At 36.8% G+C, this 18,841-nt stretch overlaps 1 protein-coding gene across 1 annotated transcript in view; it reads right to left on the bottom strand.

Annotated features, from left to right (window-relative positions):
* The window catches only part of DEPDC1B (DEP domain containing 1B), a 92,253-nt gene that overhangs the window by 29,281 nt on the left and 44,131 nt on the right, over positions 1-18,841 (bottom strand). The window contains exons 5-7 of the mRNA XM_043488952.1: positions 16,146-16,276; positions 14,176-14,223; positions 8,381-8,521 (exon numbers count right to left, since the gene is read on the bottom strand). Of these exons, the coding sequence (XP_043344887.1) occupies positions 8,381-8,521; positions 14,176-14,223; positions 16,146-16,276 (320 nt within the window). The remainder of the gene's footprint in view (positions 1-8,380; positions 8,522-14,175; positions 14,224-16,145; positions 16,277-18,841) is intronic.

Below are 18,841 nucleotides of genomic sequence, written 5' to 3'. Positions count from 1 at the left end.
AGGTCTCCTGTGGAGGCAGGGGGCAGCTGCAGCTCACTGTACAGACAAGGACACTGGTGGTGGTAGTTCTAGGGAGTACTCACTGGTCTACGCCCTCTTGGAGGCCACAATTTTCTCACCAAGACTTCACCCCACCCAACTGCACACAGGCTCCAATGCTGGCACACCTCAGGACAAACCACCAAGGTGGAAATACAGCCACACTCATCAGCAGACAGGCTATTTAGTCTTCCTGAACACACAACTTCCAGATGAACACACGCTCTGACACGGCTCTGCCCCCAAGAGGGACAAGACTAACCCACCAGTAGGCAAAACCACCGCCTCCCACCAGGAAGCCTGAACAAGCCTCTTAGACAGCCTCATCCACTAGGCAACAGATAGCAGACGCAAGAAGAACTACAACTCTGCAGCTTGTGGAATAGAAACCATAACCACACAAAGTCAGACAAAATAAGACAGCAGAAAATATGTCCTGGATGAAGGAACAAGATAAAAACCCACAAGAACAACTAAATGAAGTGGAGCTAGGCAATCTACCTATAAAAAGAACTAAGTACTGACAGTAAAGACAATCGAAGAGCTCAGAAAAAGAAAGGACACACTGATTGAAAAGATACAAGAAATGTTTAACAAAGAAATAAACAAAAATGAACAATACAATAACTGAAATGAAAATACACAAGAAGTAATCAATAGCAGAATAACTGAGGGAAAGGAACAGATAAGTGAGCTGAAAGACAGAATGGTAGAAATCACTGCCATGGAATAGAATAAAAGAAAAAAAAAGATGGAAAAGAAATGAGGACAGTCTAAGAGACCTCTGGGACAACAATTAAATGTACCAACATTCGTATTATAGGAGTCCCAGCAGCAGAAGAGAAAGAGAAAGGACCTAGGAAAATACTTGAAGAGGTAATAGCTGAAAATTCCCCAACATGGGAAAGGAAACAGTCACCCAAGTCCACAAAACACACAGAGTACCAGGCAAGATAAACCCGAGAAGGATCACACTGAGACATACAGTAGTCAAACTGACAAAAACTAAATACAAATAAAAATATTAAAAACAAAAATGGAAAAACAACAAATAATATACAAGGGAATTCCCAAGGTTATCAGCTGAGATCTCAGGGGAAACTCTGCAGGCCAGAAAGAACTGGAATAATATATGTAAAGTGATGAAAGGGAAGATCCTACAACCAAGAATACTCTACCCAGCAAGGCTCTCATTCAGATTCCACACAGAAATCAAAAGCTTTACAGACAAGCAAAAGCTAAGAGAATTCAGCGCCACCAAACCAGCTTTGCAATATTTGCTATAGGAACTTCCCTAGGCAGAAAAGACCACAACTAGAAACAAGAAAATTACAAATGAAAAGGCTCACCAGTGAAGGCAAACATAGAGTAAAGGCTGGAAATCATCTATACACAAACACGATATCAAAGCAGCAACCATGAGAAGAGAACCTAATGCAGAATATTGGCAACACATTGGGAATTAAAAGACCAACAACCTAAAACAATCTTGTTTATATATAGACTGCCATATCAAAACCTCCTAGTAACTGCAAACTGAAAATCTACAATAGACACACAACCGAAACACAACACTAAAGTTAGTCAACAAATCACTAGAAGACAAAAGAGGAAGGGAAGAAAAAACAACTACAAAAACAAATCCAATTACAAAAAAAAAGCCAAAACAATTAACAAAATGGCAATAAGACCATCAGTTCAGTTCAGTTCAGTCGCTCAGTCACGTCTGACTCTTTGCGACCCCATGAATCACAGCACGCCAGGTCTTCCTATCCATCACCAACTCCCAGAGTTCACTCAAACTCATGTCCATCAAGTCGGTGATGCCATCCAACCATCTCATCTTCTGCCGTCCCCTTCTCCTCCTGCCCCCAATCCCTCCCAGCATCAGGGTCTTTTCCAATGAGTCAACTCTTCACATGAGGTGCCCAAACTACTGGAGTTTCAGCTTCAGCATCAGTCCTTCCAATGAACACTCAGGACTGATCTGCTTTAGGGTGGACTGCTTGGATCTCCTTGCAGTCCAAGGGACTCTCCAGAGTCTTCTCCAACACCACAGTTCAAAAGCATCAATTTTTCAGCACTCAGCCTTCTTCACTGTCCAACTCTCACATCCATACATGACCACTGGAAAACCCATAGCCTTGACTAGACGGACCTTTGTTGACAAAGTCATGTCTCTGCTTTTTAATATGCTGAGTAGGTTGGTCATAACTTTCCTTCCAAGGAGAAGCGTCTTTTAATTTCATGGCTGCAATCACCATCTGCAGTGATTTTGAATCTCAAAAAAATAAAGCCTGACACTGTTTCCACTGTTTCCCCATACCCATAATTACCTTATGCATAAATGGATTAAATGCTCCAAGTAAAAGACACAGATTGGCTGAATGGATATAAAAACAAGACCTGTATATAAGATGTTGATAAGAGACCCACTTTAAATGTAGGAGCATACACAGACTGAAAATGAGGGTATGGAAAAAGGTTTTCTACAAAAAGGAAAATCAAAAGAAAGTTGGAGTAGCAATACTCATATCAGACAAGATCAACTTTAACAGAGACACTACATAATGATCAAGGGATCAATCCAAGAAGATGATGTAACAATTTTGTGTGTATATATATACATATATACATATATATATATATACCCAGCTCTAATAGGAGCATCTCAATATATGAAGCAAAAATAACAGCCACAAAAGAAGAAATGACAGTAACACAATAACAGTGAAGGACTTTAACACCATTCTTGGATCAATGGACAGATAATCCAGATGGAAAATCAATAAGGAAACACAGGCCTTAAATGACACATTAGACAAGATGATTTAATTGATATTTATAGAGCATTCCATCCAAAAGCAGCAGAACACACATTCCTCTCATGTGCACATAGAACATTTTCCAGGGTTGACCACAGGCTGGCCACAAAGCAAGCCTCAGTAAATTTTAAAAAAGTGAAAGTATATCAAGCATCTTTTCTGACCACAATGCTATGAAATCAAAAATCCACTACAAATTAAAAAACTGAAAAAAACACATACAAATGGAGGCTAAACAATATGCTAGTAAAAAACCAATGAGTCACTGAAGAAATCAAAGAGGAAATTGAAAAATTACCTAGAGACAAACAAACAAAAAAAACACAACAATCCAAAATCCATGGAACACAGCAAAAGCAGTTCTACTCTGTGCGACCCTCTGGACTGCAGCCTGCCAAGTTCCTCTGTCCATAGGATTTCCCAGGCAAGAACAATGGAGTGCGTTGCCTTTTCCTCCTTAGGGGATCTTCTCAATCCAGGGATCAAATCTGCATCTCTTATATCTCATGCATTGGCAGGCAGGTTCTTTACCACTAGCACCACCTGGGAAGCCCCTCTAAGATATAAAGTGTATACCAATACAATCTTACCTCAGGAAACAAGAAAAATCTCAAATAAACAATCTAACCTTAAACCTCAAGCAAGCAGAGAAAGAACAAACACCCAAAGTTAGTGGAAGGAAGAAAATCGTAACGATTAGAACAAAAACAAGTGAACTACAGACAACAGAAAAGATCAATGACACTAAAAGCTGGTTATTTGAAAAGATAAATGAAAAAAATTAACCTTTAGCCAGATTCATCAAGAAAAAGAAAAGGCTCAAATCAATAAAACTAGAAATGAAAAAGAAGAAGTTACAATGAACATCACAGAAATACAAAGGATCAAAAGAGACTACTACAAGCAACTATATGCCAATAAAATGGAAAATCTAGAGAAATGGACAAATTCTTATAAAGGTACAATTTCCGAAGATTGAACCAGTTAGAAATAGAAAATATGAACTGACCAATCACAAGTACTGAAATTGATTTGAAAACTCCCAACAAACAGTTCTAATCAGATATTTAAAGAAGAGTTAAGACCTATCCTTCTGAAACTATTCCAAAACAGTGCTGAGGAAGGAACACTCCCAAAATCATTCTATGAGGCCACCAGCACCCTGATACCAAAACCAGACAAAGATATCACCAAAAAAGAAAATGATAGGCTGATACCAAAACCAGACAAAGATATCACCAAAAAAGAAAATTACAAAGATATCACAAAAAAAAAAGAAAATTACAGCAGAAAACTACTGCTGAATACAGATGCAAAAATCCTCATAGCAACCAAATGCAACAATGCACTAAAAGGATCATATACCATAATCAAGTGGGATTTATCCCAGTGATACAAGGATTTCCTCATATTCACAAATCAGTGTTGTACACCATATCAACAAACTGAAGAATAAAAACCATATCATCTCAGTAGATGCAAAAAAGCTTTTGACAAAATTCAACATCCATTTATGATAAAAACAAAAACTCTCCAGAAAGTGGGCACAGAGGGAACATTGTTGTTGTTCAGTCACCCAGTTGAGTTTGACTCTTTGTGACCCCTATGGACTGTTCCCATAGAGGGAACATATCTCAACATAATAAAAGCCATATATGACAAACCTACAGCAAACATCATACTCAAGAGTGAAAAGCTGAAAGCATTTCCTCTAAGATCAGGTATAAGACAAGGATGTCCACCCTTGCCCCATTTTTCAACAGTTTTAGAAGTCCTAGCAACAGTAATCAGAGAAGAAATAAAAGAAATCCAAATTAGGAAAGAAATAAAGTGGTCAGTGTTTGCAGATGACATGACACTATACATAGAATCCTAAAGATGCTACTAGAAAACTACTAGTGCTCATCAGTGAATTTGGTAAAGTTGCAGGATGCAAAATTAATACACAGAAATCTGTTGCATTTCCATATGCTAACAATGAAAGCTCAAAAAGAGAAAGAGACAATTCCAGTTACCACTGCAACGAAAAGAAGAAAACACCTAGGAATAAACCTATCTAAGGAGGCAAAAGACCTGTGCTCTGAAAATGGTAAGATGCTGATAAAGAAATTGAAGATGACAAAAATAGAAAGATATACCTTGTTTGTGGATTAGAAGAATCAATACTGTCAAAATGACTATACTACCCAAGGCAGATTCAGTGATATTTCTATAAAATGTCATTTTTCACAAAACTAGAACAAAAAATCTTAAATCTGTATGGAAACACAAATAGCCAAAGCAATTCTGAGAAAAAAGAACGGAGCTGAAAGAATCCGGTTCCCTGACTTCTGCTTATACTACAAAGCTACTGTCATCAAAACAGTACAGAACTGGCACAAAAACAGAAATAAATCAATAGAACAGGAAAGAAAGCCCAGAAATAAACTACACACCTATGGTCAATTAATCTATAACAAAAAAGGAAAAGCCATGCAGTGAAGAAAGGACAGTCCCTTCAATAAATGGTGCTGAGAAAATTGGACAGCTACATGGAAAAAAATGAAATTAGAACATTCTTTGACACCATGCACAAAAATAAACTCAAAATGAATTAAAGACCTAAATATAAGTAAGGACACTATAAAACTCTTAGAGGAAAATATAGACAGAACACTCTTTTGACATAAATTGCAACAATATCTTTTTCAAGCCATCTCCTAGAGTAATGGCAATAAAAACAAACAAATGGGACCTGATTAAACTCAAAAGCTTTTGTACAACAAAAGAATGGGGGCAAGGGAGGGGACATATGTACACCTATGGCTGATTCACGTTGATGTTTGACAGAAAACAAAATTCTGTAAAGCAATTATCCTTCAATTAAAAATAAATTTTAAAAAAAGAATGGGGGCTTCCCAGGTGGCACTAGCAGTAAAGAACTTGCCTGCCAATGCAGGAGACATAAGAGATGAGGGTTCAGTCCCTGGGTTGGGAAGATACCCTGGAGGAGGGCATGGCAACCCAGTCCAGTATTCTTGCCTGGAGAATCACATGGACAGAGGAGCCTGGCAGGCTATGGTCCACAGGGTTGCAAAGAGTCAGACACAACTGAAGCGACTTAGCACACACGTATAGCTAAGGAAACCATAAAGAAAACGAAAAGACAACCCACAGATGGGAAAAAATATTTGCAAACGATGTGACTAAAGGGATTAATCTCCAAAATTTACAAATAGTTCCTGTGGCTAAATATCAAAAAAACAAACAATCCAATCAAAAAATGGGCAAAAGTCTCAACATTTCTCCAAGGATACAGAAGGCCAAGAGGCATATGAAAAGATAATCAACATCAATAATTATTAAAGAAATGCAAATCAAAACTACAATGAGATATCACCTCACATCAGTCAGAATGGCCATTATCAAAAAAAATCTACAAGCAATAAATACTGGAGAGGGCCTGGAGAACAGGGAACCCTCCTACACTGTTGGTGGGAATGTAAATTGATACAGCCACTATGGAGACAAGTATGAATGTTCCTTAAGAACTAAAAATAGAGCAATATCAAAAATAGAGCTAGAGTGGGATCCAGCTATCCCACTTCTGGGCATGTATCCAGAGAAAAACATGGTTTGAAAGGATACATGCACCCCAATGTTCACTGTAGCACTGTTTACAATAGCCAAGACATGAACGCAACCTAAATGTCCATCGATAGATGAATGGGAAAAGAAGTTGTGGTACATATATAAATGGACCTACTCAGTCTTTAAAAGCAATGAAACGTCATTTGCAGCAACATGGATGTACCTAGAGATTATCATACTGAGTGAAGTAAGAGAAAGGGAGATAACATGCTATCATTTATATTTGAAATCTTAAAAAAATGATACAGATGAACTTATTTACAAAACAGAAACAGACTCAGACTTAGAGAACAAACTATGGTTACCAGAGGATGGGCAGGAGGGAGGGGTAGACTGTGAATCTGGAACTAAAATGTACATACTCCTATATTTAAATAGATAACCAACAAGGACCTACGTATAGCACAGGGAACTCTGCTCAATACACTGTAATAGCCTAAGTGGGTAAAAAAACAATGGATACAGTTGTTTATGCATAACTGAATTACTTTGCTGTACATCTGAAACTAACAACATTGTTAATCAAATATACTCCAACATAAAATAAATTTTTTAAATACAATTTTTCCAAGTTCTTTTGTTTCAAAATCAGATCATTTTACCATAAAACATTATGAAAATGGAAAATGACAAGAAAATCTAAGAATTGGTTTGTAATCTTGTCTTTGGAATTATTTTACCAGTGGCATAAAGGCACTAAGTAGCTATGAAGAGAATCTACTCAATTAGTCCTTATGCATATTAAACAACAGCTAGTACTCATCATCAGGCATGATATTCACAAGTACACAAGCCTCCAATACTCCCTGGTGGAAAACAAAATATCAAGAAGACCCAGTGGTCTCAAAACACTGTAACAGGCCTAAACCTTCATCTGTTCTTAATTTTGATCTCTCTGAAACAAACTCCCTCTTAGATACATGATTTAAAATTGTTCCATGTTGCTTATTATCAGAAACCCTATGAAATCTTAAAATTTAAAGTATTGTGCTAAGAGATTAGGTATATTACTCACATATTGCTGATTGTTAGGATACTATGGCAGCATACATACTTTCTAAGAAGAAAATTAGACAGGAGAAAGGGAAGAGAAGGGGAAGCAAGAATGAGAAAGGGAAGGAAGCATGGGAAGGTAAAGACTGTTGAACTCTACAACACTCAAAACCAAAACGATGTTAATTTCTACAATTTACATAACAGAATATGATACCCACACAGTGATTTGGTCATTAAAGCAAACATTTGTTTACAAGAAAACAATAATACGTATTCAACAATCACGATAGGAACAGAAAAAACTGATTTCCAAGGAGAAAGGAACACTATCAGAAAGACCTACACCAATAATACTGGTTTTTCCTTCTTTTATCATGTTTCTTGGGCAGTATACAACATTTTGAAATATAAATATATGTAAGAAATCACAATAAGTTTTAGAGAATAATAGTTACTATATTTATTTTACATGTCACAAATAACAAATAATCCTACAAAACCCTGTTACTTCTATAAAAAGATTTCTAAATGATTATCTCTCATGGTTGACTATTCATGAAGTCATATCCAGAGTAGTCATGAACAGTAAATGTCAAATTTACATTCTTCTCTATCAATAAACATATATATATATTTTTTTTAATAAAAATGACATGAACATATTCTTTCCTAAGAAATAAAAACTACTGGTCCATGTTTAGGTTTATTAATAGAGCTTAACTATTTTCTTTTCTTCCTGCATACAGCAAGACTCCAACCAGGCCAGCAGCTCATTTGTTTTTATTTCAAAAATACTACGGAAATTGGGCTAACAGAAGTCTCAAGATAAAGAAAAATGAAATGTTTGCATATAAATAATGAAGATACACGTTCACTATATTCCAACTTACCTAATACACTGACAAAGGCATCAAAAAGGTGAAACGTAAGTAGAGGCTCTTTCAAATGACCATAGTAATCAGCTATAGTTTTAAAGACATCTTTTTCAAATCCTAAATACATAGGCTGCTTCAAATCTGAACAATTAGGCCCTGTTAAAAAAGAGAAAGAAAAATATTAGTAAGGCAATAACCTTCAAATATTGCTATTAGTCTCTGTGCATATACATGGTATGTATAGATATGCAAAATCAGAAAAGTTTTCAAGGGGAAAATTGATATCATACATTTTACTTACATAAATATGCTTTATGTCTAAATTGAAGTCTTAAACAATGAGAAAAACACTGGCTTACTTCCATTTTCAAAAAAAAAACCCGACTCTTTTATGACCTTCTGAAAGGCATTTTTATTAAATGCAAACAGTGATCATTTTCTTTGACACATGTAATATTTGCCTAGTCTAATATGGCAACTACCTCACATATATAACAGATAATCTATAAAGCAATTTTTAAAGCTTTTAATTATTTTATCACTGCTATCTTATAAAGTTCTAGAATTAGAGTTGAGTGAAATAACAATTCCTGCCTATAAACAATTTTAGACTAATAAGAATGTATACTCTTTTTTCTGAAGGAGATTTTACATTGTGTCTTAAATTCATTCTGATTATAAAATTCTCCATTTGATCACCATCAAAAGATAATGTGTATTAAAAAACATTTTTTTAATGTTAAAGCTGCTCAAACAGAGACCGTGGAAGACTAGATAAAGTGGCCTCTAAGTTCCTATTCAATTTTTTGATCTAAGTGTCTAGGTTTTATTTGCCCAATGCTTTTGAGTGAATAGTGGCATTTAATGAATTTTTAATAAACAAAATTATAATAGAAAATAATACCAAAGCAGAATCAAACTGATGTTTTCTGCTAAAAAGAAGTTTAAATATAAAAGATAATTTATCAAGCAGAACCATATTGCAAATAACTCTAAGAAACTTGGAACAACCAAAAAACCAAGAGGCTTGGAATAAGTGAAGCAAAGATCCCCTTATATCAGGGACCAAAGAGGAACAAGAAACGCTTAGCTCTCTACGGTGAAAGTCAAAGTGTCGGCTGCTCAGTAGTGTCTGACTCTTCGTGACCCCATGGACCACAGCCTGCCAGGCTCCTCTGTCCATGGAATTCACCAGGCAAGAATACTGGAGTGGGTTGCCATTCCCTTCTCCAGGGGATCTTCTCTACCCAGGGATCGAACCCAGGTCTCCTGCTCTGCAGGTGGATTTTTACCATCTGAGCCATCGGAGAAGCCCCAAGCTCTCTACCGAGCTGGCAGCAAAGGGCCACAACAACCCACATACAGATGGAAGGGTTTACGTCTCCAAGTGGAGAGAGCAACTCGATCTGCAAATGCCTGAGGGAAATGGCAAGTGGTCCACTGCCACTGTGGTTGGCCAACATTGTCTATTTCCATCACAGCATGGAAGAAAGTGATGTTGACTATATTCGTCAGTTCTGAGCCAGCAGAACATTAAGACTAAACGACTGTACCCGAACAGATTTCTACCCTCAGGACAGCAGAAGCCAGTAAAAATTGAAAGCAAATCCTTCCTACAGAATCACTGTAACTAATGAGAAAGGATCAAACGAAAAAAAACAGCTAAGGATTCTGGGCCTTCACATCTCCAAGCCATTAAGACACCGTGAAAACAGCTTTTTGTCAGTCTCCTTAAAAAGTCTCTTACCTTTTAATGTTCTATATGCTGCTTATAAAAACTTGGACTAAGATAATGAAAATTATTAAATGTGTGGTACCTCATTAACCTAGTGGCAAATATAGCCATTTTTACTTGCTTCTTCCTCTAAAATATCCCAAGCTTAGTCAGTTGAAATAGAGTGACATGTCTTAGCAAGCAATACACGTCACCTTGAACTATTTATTCCCTCTAAGGATAAGTATGCAGTTCATTCTAAGTAGTTGTATCTCTTACAGAACACTTTATCATTCTTGACAAAAACATGCAAAAACAAGCCAAGAAAAAGTTTTCTTTCAAATGCCAGTGCATGGCAAGCCCATGAGAGAAGGCTAAGTTCAAAGATCTGTTGTTTTTCTATCATGTTGAATTTCAGAATATATTTTTTTAAATCCAGTTTTTATAAATGTTATTCCTGAAAGACTTTGGAAAAAGAACTGTTTACATCAACTTTTATTAAATTCTTGCAATCTACGTGCACAAGGAAGAAAAACAGCTAACCTGGTTTTGCATTTTTTATTTAACATCAGTCCCTCACCTATGGTCAACCATGATAGCACCCAGGTCTGCAACAGATCGCCCCCAAGGAAGAGATAAGCAGTAAACCTACAGAGTAAGAGGCACGAGGCCTCCGAAAGTCTCATATCCTTTCTGTTCCCTATTGGGCAACAATAATGGAAACCCAGATTCAGTAAGGATAAGGATAAGCAACAGACTATGACTGTGACAGACTCATAGTAAATTCAGGAGATGGGGGATGAGAATTTGGAAAAATCAATAATTTTATAAAATTATTCAAAAGGCTGACCTCGCTCTTTGGCTACCTTTTTTTCGTTGACACACAAGCAAGCATCTTTATGGATGTGCCAACCATTTCTCAAGTGCAGCACTTGACACATGTAGGATGGGTCCCCATTCCCAAGAATTTCCACCTAACCTAACACTACCTCACACATGTGGAGAACATGACTAAGTCAACCCTCCTATCTTTTCTCTCCACTGGTAATCTCAGTTAGTCTGACCTTTCTGCAGAAGTTTCATGGATTATATTATATATAAATCTCTCAAGCGGAAATTACACTCTTCATTACATTGTGATCACCGCTGAGAATTCAACATCATAACTACACCTTAATATACACTTTACAACATATTATAGCTTAGATTTGTTATACTGGCTTCCTCTTTTCACTCCCAGTTGACCAACTTTCAAGATCCTTAATTTTCCAAAAAGTCATACATGGGTCATTTAACCCATTCATAGCTTCTATTTTGTCTTTGCCAGCTCTGGCCAAACATATAATTTAGATTAATTTCTTTAAAATGATTGAGTGAGAATAAAAAGCATTCCTCCAAACTAAAACCACAGGACTCAACATCTCAGATGTTCTAAAACATGAACCAAAACCCAATGAAAATCTTAATAAACTCAGAGAACTTTGGTCTTCACACAAACTAACATTGTTATTCATATTCAGGATGATAGTATATCATCATTTTTATATCATCACTAAGATCACCCACAGTGAGTTGAACAGTTACTTTAGTTTCATTCTATAATCAAACAAAACTAATCAGTGAAATTAATAATTCAGGGCTTACTAATTTAATAATTTATACAGCAATCTCTATACATGCTAGTCTTGCTCAAAAGGGAGGAAAGAAACTACCTCTCTGAGGTGATCTTTAAGACTCTAAAGAGTTTATAGACCAAATATCACCATTACCACTCAGCTAAGATAACTAGAATTCTTATTACAATCACTTGTTTGGCTTAAGCCATTAACCATTAGAATCCCTTCTTTGAGTTAAGACTTCTAAAAATTCCAGAGAAACAGTTGTGCTAGTGAAATACTCTAATAACTCATTTCTTCACAGTGCCCATGATATCCTATGAAGAAGACTTCATATGCCTATGAAAACCTTCAGAGGGATCACCTTGTCCAGGCCCCTCATCTGATAGCCAAATTACTGAAACAGTCTTTCTTGTTTCTCTATTTACAGGTTCTTCTCCTTCCAATCTATGCTGCACACTAATTAGATTTGTCTTCTAAAATATTTCTCTCCAACTTAAACCATTGCCCTATAAAAAGCCAATGGGAAACAGAATCTGATGAGTAAACTATGATGTAAATATACGGCATACTTAGGAATACATGCTTTAGGAATAAACTGCTGACAGGCATTTATCTATTACAATATTGTTTTCAATATTACTAATTATTCTTTTCTGTGATGAAGCATTCAAAAGAAGCAGTGTGGTTGCTATTTGCAGTGCGACTTTACCCACAAGAAAACAGAAGTACAAAAATCCCTTTTAAAATGCTCTATAAAAAAAATAATAAAAAAATAAAATGCTCTATAACTCAGCCCTTTCACTAAGTCACAAATAGAAAGCCCAGAGATAAATCCATGTACCGATGGACACCTTATCTTTGACAAAGGAGGCAAGGATACACAATGGATAAAAGACAACCACTTTAACAAGTGGTGCTGGGAAAACTGGTCAACCACTTGTAAAAGAATGAAACTAGAACACTTTCTAACACCATACACAAAAATAAACTCAAAATGGATTAAAGATCTAAATGTAAGAACAGAAACTATAAAACTCTTAGAGGAGAACATAGGCAAAACACTCTCCGACATGAATCACAGCAGGATCCTCTATGACCCACCTCCCAGAATATTGGAAATAAAAGCAAAAATAAACAAATGGGACCTAATTAAAATTAAAAGCTTTTGCACAACAAAGGAAACTATAAGCAAGGTGAAAAGACAGCCTTCAGAATGGGAGAAAATAATAGCAAATGAAACAACAGACAAAGGATTAATCTCAAAACTATATAAGCAACTCCTGCAGCTCAATTCCAGAAAAATAAAAGACCCAATCAAAAAGTGGGCCAAAGAACTAAACAGACATTTCTCCAAAGAAGACATACAGATGGCTAACAAACACATGAAAAGATGCTCAACATCACTCATTATTAGAGAAATGCAAATCAAAACCACAATGAGGTACCATTACACGCCAGTCAGGATGGCTGCTATCCAAAAGTCTACAAGCAAAAATTGCTGGATAGGGTGTGGAGAAAAGGTAACTCTCTTACACTGTTGGTTGGAATGCAAACTAGTACAGCCGCTATGGAGAACAGTGTGAAGATTCCTTAAAAAACTGGAAATAGAACTGCCATATGACCCAGCAATCCCACTCCTGGGCATACACACCGAGGAAACCAGATCTGAAAGAGACACGTGTACCCCAAAGTTCATCACAGCACTGTTTATAATAGCCAGGACATGGAAGCAACCTAGATGCCCATCAGCAGATGAATGGATAAGGAAGATGTGATACAAATACACTATGGAATATTACTCAGCCATTAAAAAAAATTCATTTGAATCAGTTCTAATGAGATGGATGAAACTGGAGCCCATTATACAGAGTGAAGTAAGCCAGAAAGATAAACACCAATACAGTATACTAATGCATATATATGGAACTTAAAAGATGGTAATGATAACCCTATATGCAAAACAGAAAAAGAGACACAGATGTACAGAACAGACTTTTGGACTCTATGGGAGAAGGCGAGGGTGGGATGTTCTGAGAGAACAGCATTGAAACAAGTATACTATCAAGGGTGAAACAGATCACCAGCCCCAGTTGGATGCATGAGACAAGTGCTCAGGGCTGGTGCACTGGGAAGACCCAGAGGGATGGGATGGGGAGGGAGGCGGGAGGGAGGATCGTGATGGGGAACACATGTAAATCCATGGCTGATTCATGTCAGTGTATGGCAAAAACCACTACAATATTGTAAAGTAATTAGCCTCCAACTAATAAAAATAAATGAAAAAATAAAATAAAATGCTCTATAACTCAGCCCTTTCACTAAGTCATAAATTTATCACTGAAAGCACAGGAATCCCCACTTAACTGCCAGTCTCACAGGTGTCAAATCAATCTTCAGGCCATTGAGCAAAAATATTTTGTAATTCAGGGCACTAATTTCTGTCAATTTCATAAAAATGGCAGATAATTAGTACTCACAATTTGCCAAACACTTCATAGCTGACAGTACCCAATGAGGAAGTTCTTCTGCAGAAAAAGGAAAATAAAAAGATATTTTATTCAATTACATATAACTCAAAGTATTATATACATAGTTGGTAACATAAGAATGATACTTGTACCAAGTAATATGAAACATATCGGGCTAATCACAAATCACTTACTTATGTATCAGAACACTGAAAAGATAAAAATTTTTCCTTAGCAGCAATGTTACAACTCATTCTTATATAAACCATAACTGTAAATTTTTCTCAAGACAAGATGTACTTGTAAAGCTTTAGGGAAAAGAAGAAATTTGATAGTTTGTTCCAAAGAAATAAATCAATTATCCTAAGAATTATACAAAAAGAAGAAAAACACAGAAAAAGCAAAAGTATGAGTCATCAAATGCATTTATGAAACCAGTTCACCAAATATCTTTAAAAAAAAAAAAAAAGGTGAGTTCTGTTATGTCCAATGTTCAATCACTTTACAAGCTTCAATTTTCAAAATGTTTAAGGCAAGAAAGTGCCACTGACATATCAGTACAGGCTATCAGTATTAGGACAGCCTTAAAATAATAATGATTAGCAATGCTACAAAAACCCCAGCTAAGCTTTTCGGTACCGGCTCTCTTCCCCTGGCCCTGCCACAGACATCTGATGGACCAGCACTCACGCTTGTCCTTGACACCTTCTCCACTGTCTGTGAAACTGCAAAGACACTGGTTGACTTGTGTTAGGGCTAATGAACCTGAGGCTTGTGAAATGCTCTCTTCTTTCTCAAGCACGTACTTAATAAAACAAAACTGATCATCCAGCTGTAGCTGGAAGTATTCATGTCTGCTGTACTCAGGAGAATGCAGAAGGATTTTAAATGTATTTCAAAGGCAAAAGCCCTCTCATTCTATGTAACTTAGTTTTATACATTGTTATTAACCTGACAATTCAAGAAGTCACAAAGCTATTTATTTCTGTTTCCTAACATTCTCCATTCCTGATACATAGGCTTTAAAGGAAAATTGTTTCAGGTTTCAAAGACACATTCTGCTCCTGTCAAGAAACACGGCCTAGAAAAACCTCTTCCCTTCTCACTGCTCAGGCTCCTTCTAGGCCAGCTCTGCTTGCTGCCCAGGAGCCTCCAGCGCTTCATTTGATATTAATTTATAAAAACCCGAAAGTAATGACAAAACCCACTGGAAAAAAAAAAAAAAAAAGTATTATACCATCTTCCCACATCCAAAGGTCATTCTAGCTCCAGCTAATTCCTAGGATCAAGAGTTTGAAGTAAAAGAAGCAGCAATCAAAGAGTGCATCCAATGTGGATCCATCCCTTATTCAGGGGAAGGAAATTTTTAAATCAGTTTGAGGACTCTGGCTCACTACAGTTACAAGCACTTTATTTTTCTTAGTCAAAAATCAGGACAGGGAGTTGCTATATGTTCCTTTTCCCCAATTTGTAAACTGGCTTGGAGTAAAAAGGCATAAAAAAATTACAACACCTTCAACATCTAAAAAGCTACCTTTGTAAAAACAGGGAAAAATGATATAAACCAAGACTATCCCTGAAAATCTGACACAAAGACACCATAATGGAAAGCTCAATGAGAGCTCTGAAAATCAGTCAGGCCCCTGGACGCCCCTAAAAGTTGACTCAAAGAATCTGTTAGGCATTAAACTTACTTCTCAGGGATTTCCTGGAGATGATAAAGAACTACTTTATACTACCATGTGGCTACCAGTGAACTAGCCTCTAGATGGATGTGGCTCAGGCCTTCACTACTGGGTATTTTCATCTTTCTAGGACAGTTCCTGAATTAGTATAAAGGTCTTTGGAAGTAGGCTAAAGCTTTACAGAATGAGGGGGTAAACTTGTGTAGGGTTTAGGGAAAGGCCAAATAGAAGGAGATGGACTGTACAGTCAATGCACTCAGTCAACTGAGAACAAAATGGCTTTTATGCACTTACTTGACTTGTCATCAAGGATAACAACTCCTTGCTTGCTCACACTGTATACATTATGGATGATGAACTTGGAGTTGACAAGTGTAATGTCTAAAACCTCTTCTAAGGAATCCAGGCCAAGGATTTTCTGTAAACTAAAAAGATAAACCATGATTAATCACTTTTTAAAAATCATCTGCCCAAGACCCAGCACTATAAAAGATCTTTAAAATGTGCTGTTTTCATGTGTTTAACCTGATTTTTATGGGGTAAAAAGGCCAGACATTGAGTATATAAAACAAACTTTAAAAAGACCCCTTTGTCATTAATGTAGTACTTCACTAACTTAAAAGCATAACACACTGAATGTCAAGAAAATTATTTTTAAATTACATATTATAATAACAAAAACTATCTTAACCAATGATAAGAAACTGCTACGAGTATATCTTTATAAAATTTCTTTTAAAAAACCTGCTATGTCATTGTTAACTTTAGTTATCTACTGTATATCATATATCTAGAAGCTCAAATTTTCCATTATATATTTCAATAAGCTTAAGATTTCAGTGTAACTAGAAACTTTAAAAACTTTACAACACTAATTATTAGAGAAATGCAAATCAAAAAAAGTCACCACCTCACACTAGTCAGAATGGCCAACATCAAAAAGTCTACAAATAATAAATGCTATAGAGGGTGTGGAGAAAAGGGAACCATCCTTTACTGTAAATGGGAATGTAAATTAGTGCAGTCACTATGGAAAACAGTGTGGAAGTTCCTTAAAAAACTGAAAATAGAGTTACCATATGATCCAGCAATCCCACTCCTGGGCTTATATCCAGAAAAGATGAAAACTCTAGTTCAAAAAGATATATGCACCCCAAGGTTCACTGCAGCAATATTTACATAACCGAAGTGTCTATTGACACATGAACAGATAAAGACGTGATACATATACACAATGGAATATTACTCAGCCATAAGAAAGAATAAAATATAGACATTTGCAGCAACGTGGATAGACCTATAGACTATCACACTAACAGAAGTGAGTAAGAAGGAGAAAAATAAATATTACATGATATCACCTACATGTGGAATCTAAAAAAATAATACAAATCAACTTATTTACAAAATACAAATAGACATATACACATAGAAACAAACTTATGGTTACCAAAGGATAAAGATAATTTCAAGAAAACCAGAGACACCAAGGGAACACTCCACGCAAAGGTGGGCTCAATAAAGGACAGAAATGGCAGGGACCTAACAGAAGCAGAAGATATTAAGAAGAGGTGGCAAGAATGCACAGAAGAACTGTACAAAATAGATCTTCATGACCCAGATATTCACAATGGTGTGATCACTCACACTCGCCTAGAGCCAGACATCCTGGAATCTCACATTCAAGTGGGCCTTAGGAAACATCACTACAAACAAAGCTAGTGGAGATGATGGAATTCCAGTTGAGCTATTTCAAATCCTGAAAGATGATGCTGTGAAAGTGCTGCACTCAGTATGTCAGCAAATTTGGAAAACTCAGCCACGGCCACAGGACTGGAAAAGGTCAGTTTTCATTCCAATCCCAAAGAAAGGCAATGTCAAAGAATGCTCAAACTACCACACAATTGCACTCATCATACACGCTAGTAAAGTAATGCTCAAAATTCTCCAAGCCAGGCTTCAGCAATACGTGAACTGTGAACATGCAGATGTTCAAGTTGGTTTTAGAAAAGGCAGAGGAACCAGAGATCAAATTGCCAACATCTGCTGGATCATAGAAAAAGCAAGAGAGTTCCAGAAAATCACCTATTTCTGCTTTATTGACTATGCCAAAGCCTTTCTGTGGATCACAATAAACTGTGGAAAATTCTGAAGGAGATGGGAAACCAGACCACCTGACCTGCCCCTTGAGAAACCTGTATGCAGGTCAGGAAGCAACAGTTAGAACTGGACATGGGACAACAGACTGGTTCCAAATAGGAAAAGGAGTACGTCAAGGCTGTATATTGTCACCCTGCTTATTTAACTTATATGCAGAGTACATCATGAGAAATGCTGGGCTGGAAGAAGCACAAGCTGGAATCAAGATTGCCAGGAGAAATATCAATAACCTCAGATATGCAGATGACACCACTCTTATGGCAGAGAGTGAAGAGGAACTGAGAAGCCTCTTGATGAAAGTGAAAGAGGAGAGTGAAAAAGTTGGCTTAAAGCTCAACATTCAGGAAACTAAGATCATGGCATCCGGTCCCATTACTTCATGGCAAGTAGGTGGGGAAACAGCGGAAATAGTGGCAGACTTTATTTTGGGGGGGCTCCAAAATCACTGCAGATGGTGATTGCAGCCATGAAATTAAAAGACGCCTACTCCTTGGAAGGAAAGTTATGACCAACCTGGACAGCATATTAAAAAGCAGAGACATCACTTTGTCAACAAAGGTCCGTCTAGTCAAGGCTATGGTTTTTCCAGTAGTCATGTATGGATATGAGAGTTGGACTATAAAGAAAGCTGAGCGCCAAAGAATTGATGCTTTTGAACTGTGGTGTTGGAGAAGACTCCAGAGAGTTCCTTGGACTGCAAGGAGATCCAACCAGTCCATCCTAAAGGAGATCAGTCCTGAGTGTTCATTGGAAGGACTGATGTTGAAGCTGAAACTCCAGTACTTTGGCCACCTAATGCGAAGAGCTGACTCATTGGAGAAGACCCTGAT

This window comes from Cervus canadensis, chromosome 16 (genome assembly GCF_019320065.1).
Source record: "Cervus canadensis isolate Bull #8, Minnesota chromosome 16, ASM1932006v1, whole genome shotgun sequence".
NCBI classification, from domain to species: Eukaryota; Metazoa; Chordata; class Mammalia; order Artiodactyla; family Cervidae; genus Cervus; species Cervus canadensis.
This window is presented reverse-complemented; position numbering and strand designations above follow the sequence as displayed.